The sequence below is a fragment of the Mobula birostris genome, chromosome 14, assembly GCF_030028105.1.
Source record: "Mobula birostris isolate sMobBir1 chromosome 14, sMobBir1.hap1, whole genome shotgun sequence".
Classification (NCBI taxonomy): domain Eukaryota; kingdom Metazoa; phylum Chordata; class Chondrichthyes; order Myliobatiformes; family Myliobatidae; genus Mobula; species Mobula birostris.
The window spans coordinates 98391946-98407142 of NC_092383.1; the positions used below are offsets into that span (position 1 = coordinate 98391946).

General features: G+C 47.9%; 1 protein-coding gene across 2 annotated transcripts in view; it reads left to right on the plus strand.

Moving 5' to 3' along the window:
* Window positions 1–914: 914 nt before the first annotated feature.
* The window catches only part of ndufs2 (NADH:ubiquinone oxidoreductase core subunit S2), a 33684-nt gene continuing 19401 nt past the window's right edge, over window positions 915–15197 (plus strand). Inside the window, exons 1-2 of one of the 2 annotated variants that reach the window (XM_072279035.1) lie at window positions 915–1037; window positions 3870–3976. In XM_072279035.1, coding sequence (XP_072135136.1) covers window positions 958–1037; window positions 3870–3976 — 187 coding nt within the window. In that variant the 5' untranslated portion in view covers window positions 915–957. Of the gene's footprint in view, window positions 1099–3869; window positions 3977–15197 lie in introns of both variants that reach the window. The other variant, XM_072279036.1, reaches the window with a different exon arrangement.

The window sequence follows — 15197 nt, forward strand, 5'->3', positions numbered from 1 at the left end:
CCCATCGTACCATTCTGCGTCCCCAAATCACATGGACAGCATTTCCTCCAGGGAGTTTTAGTCCTACAATTGGCCACTCTGGAATTTTTAACTGTTTAGGTCTACAAATCCCAAAATGCAAGTGAGACTGAGAGGATCGTCTGAGCGCGTAACGTACTTTGTGACAGAAGGAGCAACGGGAATTATTTTGTTATGGGCATGGTGCTTTACATTATCCACAAGACTGATGACAAAAATGCTACCCAGCCAACACATTTTTTGTCCCTCTTTCCTCCGGGAGAAGGCTCAGGAGCTTGAAGACTCATATGGCCAGATTTGGGAACAGCTTCTTTCCAACCGTGATAAAACTGCTGAACGGATCCTGACCCGGATCTGGGCCGTACCCTCCAAATATCCAGACCTGCCTCTCGGGTTTTTTTTGCACTACCTTACTTTCCCTTTTCTATTTTCTATTTATGATTTATAATTTAAATCTTTATTATATTTGCTATCGATTTGTACTCCAAGGAGCGCGAAGCGCAGAATCAAATATCGCTGTGATGATTGTACGCTCTGGTATCAATTGTTTGGGGACAATAAAGTAATAATAAATGTATTAAAACGTATATATTTTGAGATGCAGTAATTAGACTTATTTCATTTTAAGATGATCACACTAATAACCACCTACTGCGAAACATGCTTGAACCTATTCGCTCACGAACATAGGATCCAAATAGACCTGTTATTTCGGTGGGCGGATTGTGATCCACATTTCACAGACTGGGTCTGGGAAGTCTGATTCCTCAACAACATGGCGCTGGCACTAGCCGCCTCCCGTTTACCTGGGTGGAGACCTGCAGCTGACCTCAACAAGATGGGGCCCGCACCTCTCAGTTGCCGCATTGTTCCTTTTGCCCCTCAGTAATACGGACATGACGTCACGCAGCATCGGCGAACGGTGAAGGTCGCGGGGCAATGGCGGCAGCGGCGGCGCGGTTACTGCTGCGGGGACGCCGGCTCCCCAGTCCTTTCCTTCCTCCGCTGATTCCCAGCAGGTCAGGCCTGGGTTTTGCTTCGGGATTCTCGGGGTGGAAGTCAAGGATGGACTAGGGACAGGTGAGGTCAGAGAGTACCATGTACAACCAAGGATGGAATGGTATGGGGTTAGAGGTTACAGAGACAGGGCGCAGTTTAGGGACTGGAGGGGGTTACAGAGACAGTGAGGGGTGTAGGGCCGGAGGGGGTTACAGAGACAGGGAGGGGTGTAGGGGCTGGAGGGGGTTACAGAGACAGGGAGGGGTGTAGGGGCCGGAGGAGGTTACAGAGACAGTGAGGGGTGTAAGGCCGGAGGGGGTTACAGAGACAGGGAGGGGTGTAGGAGCCGGAGGGGGTTATAGAGACAGGGAGGTGTGTAGGGGCCGGAGGGGGTTACAGAGACAGGGAGGGGTGTAGGGGCCGGAGGGGGTTACAAAGACAGGGAGGGGTGTAGGGGCCGGAGGGGGTTACAGAGACGGGGAGGGGTGTAGGGGCTGGAGGGGGTTACAGAGACGGGGAGGGGTGTAGGGGCTGGAGGGGGTTACAGAGACAGGGAGGGGTGTAGGGGCCGGAGGAGGTTACAGAGATAGGGAGGGGTGTAGGGGCCGGAGGGGGTTACAGAGTCAGGGAGGCGTGTAGTGGCCAGAGGGGGTTACAGAGACAGGGAGGGGTGTAGGGGCTGGAGGGGGTTACAGAGACAGGGAGGGGTGTTGGTGCAGAGGGGGTTGCAGAGACAGGGAGGGGTGTAGGGGTTGGAGGGGGTTACATAGACAGGGAGGGGTGTTGGTGCGGAGGGGGTTACAGAGACAGGGAGGGGTGTAGGGGCTGGAGGGGGTTACAGAGACAGGGAGGGGTGTAGGGACTGGAGGGGGTTACAGAGACAGGGAGGGGTGTAGGGGCTGCAGGGGGTTACAGAGACAGGGAGGGGTGTAGGGGCCGGAGGGGGTTACAGAGACAGGGAGGGATGTAGGGATCAGAGGGCGTTACAGAGACAGGGAGGGGTGTAGGGGCTGGAGGGGGTTACAGAGACAGGGAGGGGTGTAGGGATCAGAGGGTGTTACAGAGACAGGGAGGGGTGTAGGGGCCGGAAGGGGTTACAGAGACAGGGAGGGGTGTAGGGGCCGGAGGGGATTACAGAGACAGGGAGGGGTGTAGGAGCCGGAGGGGTTTACAGAGACAGGGAGGGGTGTAGGTGCCAGAGGGGGTTACAGAGACAGGGAGGGGTGTAGGGGCCGGAGGGGGTTACAGAGACAGGGAGGGGTGTAGGTGCCAGAGGGGGTTACAGAGACAGGGAGGGGTGTAGGGGCCGGAGGGGGTTACAGAGACAGGGAGGGGTGTAGGGGCCGGAGGGGGTTACAGAGACAGGGAGGGGTGTAGGAGCCGGAGGGGGTTACAGCGTCAGGGAGGGGTGTAGGGGCCGGAGGGGGTTACAGAGACAGGGAGGGGTGTAGGGATCAGAGGGTGTTACAGAGACAGGGAGGGGTGTAGGGGCCAGAGGGGGTTACAGAGACAGGGAGGGGTGTAGGGATCAGAGGGTGTTACAGAGACAGGGAGGGGTGTAGGGGCCGGAGGGGGTTACAGAGACAGGGAGGGGTGTAGGAGCCGGAGGGGGTTACAGAGACAGGGAGGGGTGTAGGGGCCGGAGGGGGTTACAGAGTCAGGGAGGCGTGTAGTGGCCAGAGGGGGTTACAGAGACAGGAAGGTGTGTAGGGGCCGGAGGGGGTTACAGAGACAGGGAGGGGTGTAGGGGCTGGAGGGGGTTACAGAGTCAGGGAGGCGTGTAGTGGCCAGAGGGTGTTACAGAGACAGGAAGGTGTGTAGGGGCCGGAGGGGGTTACAGAGACAGGGAGGGATGTAGGGGCCGGAGGGGGTTATAGAGCCAGAGAGGGGTGTAGGGGCCGGAGGGGGTTACAGAGACAGGGAGAGGTGTAGGGATCAGAGGGTGTTACAGCGTCAGGGAGGGGTGTAGGGGCCGGAGGGGGTTACAGAGACAGGGAGGGGTGTAGGGATCAGAGGGTGTTACAGAGACAGGGAGGGGTGTAGGGGCCGGAGGGGGTTACAGAGACAGGGAGGGGTGTCGGGATCGGAGGGGGTTACAGAGACAGGGAGGGGTGTAGGGGCTGGAGGGGGTTACAGAGACAGGGAGTGGTGTAGGGGCCGGAGGGGGTTACAGAGACAGGGAGGGGTGTAGGGATCCGAGGGGTTACAGAGACAGGGAGGGGTGTAGGGGCCAGAGGGGGTTACAGAGACAGGGAGGGGTGTAGGGATCCGAGGTGTTACAGAGACAGGGAGGGGTGTAGGGGCCAGAGGGGGTTACAGAGACAGGGAGGGGTATAGGGACTGGTGGGGTTACAGAGGCAGGGAGGGGTGTAGGGACTGGAGGAAGTTACGGAGAAAGGGAGGGATACAGGGGCTGGAGGGGGTTACAGAGAAAGGGAGGGGTGTAGGGGCTGGAGGGGGTTACAGAGATGGGGAGGGGTACAGGGGCTTGATGGGGTTACAGAGACTGGTACAGGTGCCAGAGGGAGTTGTGTACAATCAGGGAGAGGTGTAGGAGTTAGAGGGGGAGAGTTGCAGGGGATGGGGAGTGCTGCAAGGTCGGTGGGGGGGGCGGGTGTCAGTGTTACGGAGTCCACAAGCGTGCAAGCTATTAATATTACAGAGGTGGAAGGGATGTAGGAACTATTGGTGTTTACAGAGATGGGGAGGATTGTGGCGTAGGGGCTGGAGGGTGGGTGGGCTTATTATACGGTTGGGTAGGGATGTGAGTGCTGCAGTGGATTGTAGAGCATGACAGTAGAGCGAACTGTTGTGTTATTAACCTTTCGCCCTCTGCCCCTGCCCCTCTTCAGAGGAGCCAAGCAATGGCAGCCAGATGCGGCCTGGATGGAGCAGTATGCGGGTGCCGTCATGTACCCAACAGAGGTCACGGCCAAATGGAAACCCCCTCCCTGGAATGGTAGGGCTGTGGAGAGGTGGCTGTTGATTGTGTGTGTGGACATCATTGTGAATGGGAATCTGACATTTGAGCCTGGGCAGTTGAGGATGGAGGTGGACCCACACAGTGGGTCTGTGTGCAGTGCCTGAGTACCTTCAATCAAGGGAAAGCTATCGATGCAATGTGTTTTGAATTCCAGAGGCAGTAAAAAAGGCTCCACATTGAAGGCTGGGGCGCAGGATGAGAACTGTTAGTATTGTGAGATGTGTGTTAAAATGGATTGTTGGCTGGTTCTTGCCTAGAAGACGGCTAGTCAGGAATGATGGGACTTTTTCGAGCCTCGTGGATCATTCCTTGTCCGTCATTGATTTGTAGAGTCTATTACTGACTGGCTGGAGGTGGGAGAGGGCAAGGGCTCCACTAAGTTAGGTAGCAGGCACGTTAAAGGTAGGGAATTGAGTATTTGTAGACTTTGTCGTGCAACTGCCCCTTTGACCAACTGATCCATACTGACCGACATTCCCATCTCAGCTCGTGTGATTTGTCTGTCCATTCCACGTAACTGTCCAAGTGTCTCTTATATGTAGCAATGCACTTCCATATGCTGACCACACTCTGGGTTCCTGTTAAATCTCCCCCTCTCACCTAAAGCCAATGCCCATTGGTTTTTGATTCTCCCAATCCTGAAGAAAAGATTGAGTGCATTCTCTACACCTCTGTAAGATCATTCCTCATTATCCTATGCTCCAATAAAAAAAGTTCCAACCTGATCAACCTTTCTGCGTAACTCAGCCCCTGCCTGGAGTCCTGGCAACATCCTTGTAAATCTCCTCTCTACTCACTTCAGCTTAATGGCACCTTTCCCTGACATCCCCCCTCCTCTTCTCCCAACCCCTGGCAACATCCTTGTAAACCTCCTCTGTACTCATTTCAGCTTAATGGCATCTTTCCCTCACCCTCCCCTCGCACCCCCCTCTACTCCCACCCCCTGGCTCCTGCCCAATGTGCCTCGTTTGGAGTACAGCCAGTGCCTCTGACTCATCCAGGGGTGTGCTGACACACAGGGTCATGCCGTGATGAAGGGGTATGGTATTGGAACCATCCAGATCTTGGGGGGAGGTGGGGGGCTAGGGGGTGCAGTTGAAGGCAGTGTACAGAAATACATTCAGGTTTAAGCCTGGTTTATACTTCTGCGTCAACGTGTCGCCGCAAACCCTACACAAAGCCGACGCGGAACCCTACGCAAGAGCTTGCGTTGCTGCATCACGCACCTCTCCCAAACTGTAACCGTGCGTCGTGGCAACGCAGAACGCAACAGCTGTGATTGATCCGCTTGGTAGCATCGCATGTCGTCCTATGCTGCAATAGGTTCCCACTGGGCGACTGAGGGGCAGGGAAGGAACTCTGGCTGCAATGCTTTCCATAAAGCTTTACAGACCTCCGAAATTATGGAGGGCACATTTTGCTTTTACGACAAAAGACGCTCGTGCCTTGTTTACCCCAAAAAGACTACCATGACCATGAAGCCTTGCATGGGCAAGTGTGTGCGCATGCGTGACGTGTGCGAATTGCAGAGCGACGCAGACAAACCAACGCACAAGTATAAATGCTCACAACGCACGTCGTCCACTTGTTTAGGTTATGGCGTCCAGTTAACGCAGAAGTATAAACCAGGCTTTACCCTTCCTGTTTGCAATGAAAGTTGATTTGCCCTGTTTCAAATGCAGAAGGGACCATTGTAAGGGGTGTTGATGTGCATGGTGGTGCTCGAAGATATAGGAGGTAGAATGTAGGTCAGCTGGAACTCAAGTGTGCTGTATGCCGTGATGGGAGGTAGGCACAGGAGTAAAAGAATGAGTTTACTGAGGAGGAGGGTGCAGTGCTGCTGAGATGTGACCCAGTGGTCATGGCGTTAGGAAGAAAATCACCTTTTACCCATAAGCGGCTGCCTGTACACCAACTCAGCAGTGGACGACTGCGTGTCCTTTTCTGGAGCCATTGTGAGCCCCAGTAGGATTGTGCCAACACTAGTCCATTAGGGAAGCCCTCAGAGCAACCTTTAAGGAACAGTGAAACTGCTCACAAAGGTCACTGGACAGAGGGTGATACACTGTGATGTGCTGCAATTTAACATCAGTGTTCTGGGCCATTGCGGCCCCAAGTGCTGACATGATTTGCATAAAGTGTTCTTTAAAAATAACACAAGGATAGTGAGTATTAGCATGTGGTCCATTATTTCTGAAGGCCTAGCATCACCCAGGCCAGGCAAGGAGAACATCAGTTCGGCGTGCTCAGATTCAAACAGTCCAAAATCTGTAATAGGTGAGCTTTCAGAGTGACATTTATCGCGTTCAGGTGGGTCTTCTACTGGACTCACCACTCTGGCTGTAGCAGACTACTTGGTGATACTACGACATTGTAAAATTTGGTATTGTCCACCGTGATTTCTCACAGCACGAGCTGGCCTTCTGCCTGTGCAAGCCATGTGGTCGGCATGTCGTTGAGTGACTGGAACCAACTGAGAGCTTTGGGGTCGCCAGTGTAGGATTTTGTGAATAAATCATGGCAAGAGTTGTTCTATGTGCTTAACTAAAGCTGCAGCCCTTTACTTCCATTACGAGCAAACCCAAAACAGTCCACCTTCCAGTGTTTGTGAATTATATAGAACAACTTATTATGAACAATGTGTAGTCAGTCACCCATTACATGACACTAATATCTTTCCTGTAATATCTTGTTTAGTAGCCTTACGTGCGGTGCCTTGTCAAAGGCCTTCTGAAAATTCAAGTAAATAATATCCACTGACTCTCCTTTGTCAATCTTGCCTTTTCCTCAGAGAATTTCAACAGATTTGTGTTCAACTGTGGACAGCTGCAACATTCATGGACTCAGGGACTTCGACTATATTTTTTGTGTGACTGTATTTTACTGGTATTTTATATGTGCTTGACTTTAGGTACTGTGTTTTGCACCTTGGCCCGGAGAAACGCTGTTTTGTTTGGCTTTATTCATGGGTATTCATGAACGGTTGAATGACAGTTGGACGTGAACATTAATAGTGATCTTTCAAGAATTACTGGAGTCAAGGAGGGTCCCAGAGAACTAGGAAAGCATGAATTTAACACCCCTGTTTAAGGAGGGAAGGAGGCTAAAGACTGGAAATTGTTGGACAGTTAGCTATTATTGGTCAGATTTTAAGAGTCCACAATTAAGGATGAGATTTTGGAGAATGGCTTGAAAGTACATGATAAAATGTTATAAAATTGCATTGTTTCTTAATGGAAAAATCCTGCCTGACAAATCTGTTACAATTTTTTGAGGGATTAACAAGCAGGTTAGACAAATGAGTCAGTGGTTGTTATTTGGGTTTCAGAAGGCCTTTAACAAGGTGCTACACATGAGGTGTCTAAACAAGAAGAACCATGGTATTAGTGACAAGGTACTAGCATCTTGAGAGGATTAGTATATAAATGCACGGAGGTAATGCTGAGGCTTTATTAGACGTTTGTTAGACCGCACTTGAAAGTTTGAGCCCTATATCTGAGGAAAGATGTGCTGGCCTTGAGGCAGTTCACGTGAGATTCACAAGAATAATCCCAAGAATGGAAGTCTCAATGCGGGGACGGATTTAGAAGGATGAGGGAGGATTTCATTTAAACCTACCAGATACTCAAAGACTTAGATAGGGTGAGTGTGGAAAGGACCTTTAAATTACTATGAGCATCTGGGATCCAAAGGTACTGGTCAGAAAAAAGAAACATCCCTTTGGATCTGAGAAGAGAGGACATGGTTGAGAGGGATGGGACTGGATGGTTAATGTTCCAGGACTCGTGTTTCAGTATGGGATAGAGTTGCACTATTAAACATGGGGCAGTATCACAGCTGCTATCAGAGGACACATAATGGAGGACTCATCCACCCTCTGTGGGTAGAACTCAAAAATGCAAAAGGTGCAGTCACCTTGATGATTATGCCATCGATTTTCTTCTCGCCCACCCCCCACCCCCCACCCCTGCCCAACAGGCACCGGGGCACTGAAGAACAGATATGCAGGCAGATCACGGAAATGTGTAAAACCACTAGGATTGTTGATGTAGGGTCTTCAGCTTCCCCAATATAGACTGGCTCCTCTTTAGTGCAAGAGGTTTAGATGGTTCTGTCAGGAGGAAGTCAATATGTAGATAGTCTCATGAGAGGAGGAGTCATACTGAACTGGTGTGAAATGAGCCCGGCCAAGTGGGAGATTATTTAGGGAACTGTGACCACAACTTGCATTTTAAGATGTTTTCAGATAAGGATAGATGTAGACTTTGTGGGAGCGATCATATTAAATTGGGACAGGAAAAATTACAAGTGTATTAGGCAGGAACTGGGAAGAGTTAATGGGAACAACTGTTTGGGCAGGTATACATCTAACATTTGAAGGGTGTTTAAAGTCCAACGGAAGGAGGGAGAAGGATTGCAGATCCAAGGTTGGGTGTTGAGAGAGGTGTGAATTTAGCCAGGAAAAAGGAAGCTCAAGCAGGGTTTGGGAAGCTAAAATCAAATGGAGCCCTTGATTATTTAAAAAAAAGCTAGAAGAAAAACAGTAGCTATTTGGAGAGCTAGGAGGGGCCATGAATATGCTTGGCAAGACAGAATCAAAGTCACTTTATGTTTAGCAGCAAGAGGATAACTAGAAGTGAGTAGCATCACTCAAGGATAAACGAGAGAGCATGTATTTGCAAGTGGAGGATGTGGGCAAGGTCCTAAACTTTGTTTTGGATGTGGAGGATAGGGAGATTGGTGTGGAGTGTAATAATGTGCTAGAGTCTTTTGAGATAAGGAAGTAGTGTTGTGTCTCTTAAAGAACATTAAGTTGAATTTAGGTTGAAGACTGAAGACAGTAAGTCCAGGCCGGGAACTGGAGGCGAGGGGCCCGGCGAATGCAAAAGAGTATGGGGTCAAGGAATGGAGGCTCAGAGGTGGCCTGGTGTAGGGTTGCAGGCCTGTGGGAAAGGGACCTGTTTTGCTGCTGTTTGTGTTGTGTTGAATGCTGCGGGCATGCTATGGTGACGCTAGAATGTGTGATGACACTTGGACTGCCCACAGCACATCATTGGGTGTGTTAGTGCAAATAACACATTTCACCAAATGTTTTGATGTTCGTCTGATAAATCCAAATCTAAGTAAGTCTCCAGCTCCTAAAGGGATATGCCACAGGTTATTGAGAGAGGCAAGAGATGAGATTGCTGGGGCATTGACCAAAATCTTCCTATCCTCTCAAGCCACAGGCGAGGTCCTGGAGGGCTGGGAGTAGCTAATATTCCATTATTTAAGAAGGGAAGTAGAAGTAATCCTGGAAACGACAGACTGGTGAGTCCCACACCAGTAATGGGAAGCTATCACAAAACCATGGCCTAATTAGTGACAGTAAGCATGGCTTGCCTGGAGCTAGCCATGACATACTAACCTGATTTTTTTTTTCCGCAGGAGATGATCAAGCTAGAGACGTGTGTGTATTCTATGTAGATCTTAGCAAGAGGTTTGGAGTATAGGAGTTGGGATGTAATGCTGAAATTGTACAAGACATTGGTGAGGCCAAATTTGGAGTATTGTGTATAGTTTTGGTCACCGCATTATAGGAAAGATGTCAACAAAATAGAGAGAGTACAGAGAAGATTTAGTAGAATGTTACCTGGGTTTCATCACCTAAGTTACAGAGGAAGGTTGAACAAGTTGGGTCTTTATTCTTTGGAATGTAGAAGGTTGAGGGGGGACTTGATAGAGGTATTTAAAATTATGAGGGGGATAGATAGAGTTGACGTGGATAGGCTTTTTCCATTGAGAGTGGGGGAGAATCAAACAAGACATGATTTGAGAGTTAAAGGGCAAAAGTTTAGGGGTCAGAGATTAAGGGAGCTAGGGCTTTACCCTTTGGAGAGAAGGAGGATGAGAGGAGACATCATGATGGAGGTGTACAAGATACTAAAAGGAATAGATAGAGTGGATAGCCAGCACCTCTTCCCCAGGGCACCACTGCTCAATACAAGAGGACATGGCTTTAAGGTAAGGGGTGGGAAGTTCAAGGGGGATATTAGAGGAAGGTATTTTACTCAGAGAGTGGTTGGTGCGTGGAATGCACTGCCTGAGTCAGTGGTGGAGGCAGATACACTAGTGAAGTTTAAGAGACTACTGGACAGGTATATGGAGGAATTTAAGTTGGGGGCTTGTATGGGAGGCAGGATTTGAGGGTTGGCACAACATAGTGGGCCGAAGGGCCTGTACTGTGCTGTACTACTCTATGTTCTATGTAAGATGATGGGGAACTTCTTTAATCAGAGAGTGGTAGCTATGTGGAACGAGCTTCGAGCAGAAGTGGTTGAGGCAGGTTCAATGTTGTCATTTAAAGTTAAATTGGATAGATATATGGACAGGAAAGGAATGGAGGGTTCTGGGCTGAGTGCAGGTCGGTGGGACTAGGTGAGAGTAAGAGTTCGGCATGGACTAGAAGGGCCGAGATGGCCTGTTTCCGTGCTGTAATTGCTATATGGTTTGTCAAGGAGCCTCGTGGTAGACTCATTCAGAAGATTAGAATGCTTGGGATCCACCAGAACTTGGCTATTGGCATTCAGAACTGGCTTGTCCGTAGAAGACGGAGGGTCGTGGTCAATGGGACTTATTCCGGCTGGAGGTCAGTGACGAATGGTATTCCGCGGAGATCCGTACTGTGACCTCTGCTAGTAATGTAGATTGGTGGTTAGTAGGTTTGTAGATGATAGATTTGGTTGTGTTGTGGATCATGTAGAAGATTGCCAGATGATACAGTAGCGCACTGATCAGTTGCAAATGTGGTAGAGAAATGGCAGATGCAAATTAATCTGGCCATTTGTAAGGTGTTAAACTTTGGGGAATCAAATGTGAAAGAACAGTGCGCTGTTGTAATGGCAAGGCATATGTCAGAACTATTGGCAGTATTTCAAATGGTGACGAAGTATACAGGAGTGGGATCGGTCAGCCTGTCGAGTGGTGTCTGAGCAACAACGTTGCACTCAACGTCACTAAGACCAGGGAAGTGATTGATTGTGGACTTCAGGAGTGGTTAGATGAGGGAAAACACACCATTCTCAAGGAGGGATCGGAAGTGGAAGTGGATGAACAGTTTCTAGTTGCAAGTTATGCATGGCGGTAGCTAATATTCCGTTAGGAGTTTAAGGAGAATTGGTATGTCACCAAAGACCCTTACAAATTTCTGCAGATGTATGGTGGAGAGAATTCTAACTGGTTGCATCTCCCTCTGCTAATCCATTCTAATCCATTGCTCAGGATTAGAAACAGCTGCAAAAAGTTGTAAACTCAGTCAGCTCCATGAGCACCAGCCTTCCTAGCATCCAGGATACCTTCAAAAGGCGATGCCCTCTTCTCATTGCTACCATCAAGGAGATGGTACAGGAGCCTGAAGAGACACACTCAATGTTTCAGGAACAGCTTCTTTCCCTCCGCCATCAGATTTCTGAATGAACAATGAACCATGAACACTTCTCATTATTTTCTTCCCTCTCTCTTTGCACGACTTATTTAATTTATCTTTTATATATGCTTATTGTAATTTATAGTTTTTATTCCTCTGTATTACAACGTACGGCTGCTGAAAAATAACAAATGTCTTGACGTATGCCAGTGATATTATATCTGATTCTGATAAGACATGCTTGCCTTTATTTGTCGAGACATTGACTTCAAGGGTAAGGAAGTAATGTCGCAGCTTTATAAGGAAATAGTAAGCCGCATCTGCATTCAATTCTTGTTGCCTCACTGTAGGAAGGATGTGGAGATTTTGAGGAGGATGTATATATTTTACACAGAATGGTGGATGCCTAGAATGTGCTGTCAGATGGTGTTAGAGGCATTTAAGAGGTTGTTAGATAGACACATGGATGTGCAGTTAATGGAAGGGTATGGACATTGTGTATGCAGAAAGGATGAGTTTAGTTTGGCATTTAATTTAATTTAGCTCAACATCGTGGGCCAAAAGCCCTGTTCCTTTCCCAGAGGGTGGTGAACCTCTGGACTTGGTTGCACAGAGGACTGTGGTGGTGATGCTGCCAAGACTCGGTTATAGGGAGAGGTTGGGCAAGGTGGCCCGCAACTCCTTGGAGTGCAAGACATGGAAGTGTGTCTCACAGGTATATAAAGCAATGAGTGTGTATGTTCTCCCTATGAACGTATGGGTTTTCTCCAGGTGCTCCGGTTTCCTCCCACAGTCTAAAGGTGTATCAGTTGGTAGGTTAGTTGGTTATTGTGAATTGTCCTGTGATTAGGCTAGGATTAAATCGGGGGTTGCTGGACAGTGTGGTTCAAAGGGCTGGATTATTGTTTCTCAATAAATAAATAACCACATGGAAAAATCTAACAGTATTACTGACCGAGATGCCTCATTTCCTGATGAGCTCAGCTCTTCCTGCCCACTCTGAAAGGGAGAATAAAACTGCATCCGTGTGAATCTGCACAGGGGAAATCTTATGACCTCTCACACAGATGAAAGTTACAACATCCTTAGAGGGTGAACCCTCACAAGTGTTAAGCCCCAATGGTGTATCTGGCAGGGCTGAAAACCTGTGCCTACCAACTAAGAGTGTTTGAGGACAGCTACAATCTCTCACTACTGCAATTGAAGGTTTTCACCTTCAAAGGGACATCATTTATACCATTGCCCAATGACTGTCACCCACACCACTCACATCAACTATGATGAAGTGCTTTGAGAGGTTGGTCATGGCCAGAATCAACTCCTGCCTAAGCAACAACCTGGCGCTGCGGCAATTTGCTACCACCTCAGCTAGTCTACAGTGGAAGCAATCTCACTTGTCCTTGGAGCATCTGGAATACGGTAATACATATGTCAGGCTGCTGTATATCGAATACAGCATGGTGAGCAACATCATCTTCCCCTCAGTACTGATCAACAAGCTCCGAAACCTGGGCTTCTGTACCTCCTTCTCTAAATGGATCCTTGGCTTCTTCATTGGGAGACTACAGTCAGTGCAGATCAGTAAAAACATCTCCTCGCTCACAATCAACACGGGCACACTTCAAGGCTGTGTGCTTAGCCTACTACTCTATTCTCTCTACACTCATGACTGTGGTTAGCACAGCAGAAACCCCATCTCTGGGGGAGTTCACCAATTACATCACTATTAGCAGAATCTCCGAGTGATGAGAAAGCATACCAGAGTGAGATAGGTTAGCTGGTTGCAACAGCAACTTCACACTTAACATCAGCAAGACCAGGGAATTAATTCGGACTTCAGAAAGTGGAAGTCAGGAGGACACATACTGATCTTTGAAGTCAGCAGTGGAAAGGGTGAACAGCTTCAAACTCCTGGGCATCATCTCAGAGGATCTATCCTGGGTCATGTGTAATCACGAAGAAGGCATACCTGCAGATGTACTTCATTTGGAGTTTGAGTAGATCTTGTATGTCACCAATGACTCTAGCAAATTTCTACAGATGTATGGTGTGGAGCATTCCTGGTTTTGAGAGATATGGGCAGGTGCTGGAAAATGGGATTAGCTTGAATATACAGTGCCTATGAAAAGTATTCACACCCCTTCCCATGAGAGTTTTCATGTTTTGTTTTACAACATTGATTCACAGTAGATTTAATTTAGCTTTTTTGACACTGATCAACAGAAAAATACTCTTTTGTGTCAAAGTGAAAACAGCTCTCTACAAAGAGATCTAAAATAATTGCATATATGAAACATAAATTGATTGCATAAGTATTCATCCCCCTTTAATATGGCACACCAAATCGTCACTGCTGCAGCTGATTGGTTTTAGAAGTTACATAGCTATTTACATGGAGATCACCTGTGTGCAGTCAAGGTATTCCAATTGATCATAGTGAAAATACACCTGAATCTGGAAGGTGTAACTACTGATGAGTCAGTATTCTGGCAAAAACTACACCATGAAGACAAAAGAATGCTTCAAGTACTCCATGAAAAGGTTATTGAAAAGCATAAGTCGGGAGATGGATCCAGGAAAATATCTTTGGAGTACTGTTAAGTCAATCATTAAGAAGTGGAAAGAATATGGCACAGCTGTAAATCTGCCTAGAGCAGGCTGTCCTCAAAAACTGAGTGACTGTGCAAGAAGGGGACTAGTGAGGGAGGCCACCAAGAGACCCATGACAAATCTGGAGGAGGACAAGCTTCAGTGGGTGAGATGGGAGAGACTGCGCATACAACAACTGTTGCCTGGATGCTTCAGCAGTCGCAGCTTTATGGGTGAGTGACAAAGAGAAAGCCACTGTTGCGGAAAAAAAACTCGTGTGAAATGATTGCTAGAGTTTGCCAGAAGGGATGTGGGGGACTTTGAAGTCAGCTTGAATAAGGTTCTACGGTCTGATGAAACCAAAGTTGAGCTTTTTGGCCATCAGACTAAAGGATCTGTTTGACGTAAGCAAAACACCACACATCGTCAAAAACACACCATCCCTACTGTGAAGCATGGTGGTGGCTGCATCATGCTGTGGAGATGCTTCACTGCAGCGGGCCCTGGAAGGCTTGTGAAGGTAGAGGGTGAAATGAATGCAGAAAAATACAGGGAGATCCTAGAGGAAAACCTGATGCAGTCTGCAAGAGAACTGCGATTTGGGAGAAGTTTTCTTTTACAGCAAGACAATGACCCCAAGCATAAAGTCAAAGTTACACAGGAATGGTGTAAAAGCAACAAAGTTAATGTCCTGGAGTTGCCAAATCAGAGTCCAGACCTCAATTCAAATGAGAATATGTGCTGGACTTGAAAAGGGCTGGTCACTGATGATCCCCATGAAATCTGACAGAGCTTGAGCAGTTTTGTAAAGAAGAATGGGAAAATATTGCAGTGTCCAGATGACCAAAGCTGATAGAGACTTATCCACACAGACTCAAGGCTGTAACTGCTGCCAAAGGAGCATCTACTAAGTACTGACTTGAAGGGGTGAATACTTATACAATCAATTATTTTGTGTTTCATATTTGTAAATAACTTGTATCACTTTGTATAGATCTGTTTTCACTTTGGCATGAAAGAGTCTTTTTCTCTTGATAAGTGTCAAAAAAAACCCAAATTAAATCTACTGTGATTCAATGTTGTAAAACAATAAAACATGAAAACTTCTGGGGGGGGGAGTGGTGAATACTTTTTATAGACATTGTATATTTCAATCAGCATGGTCACGAAGGAATAAAGGCCTTTTTCTAAGTAGAACAACTA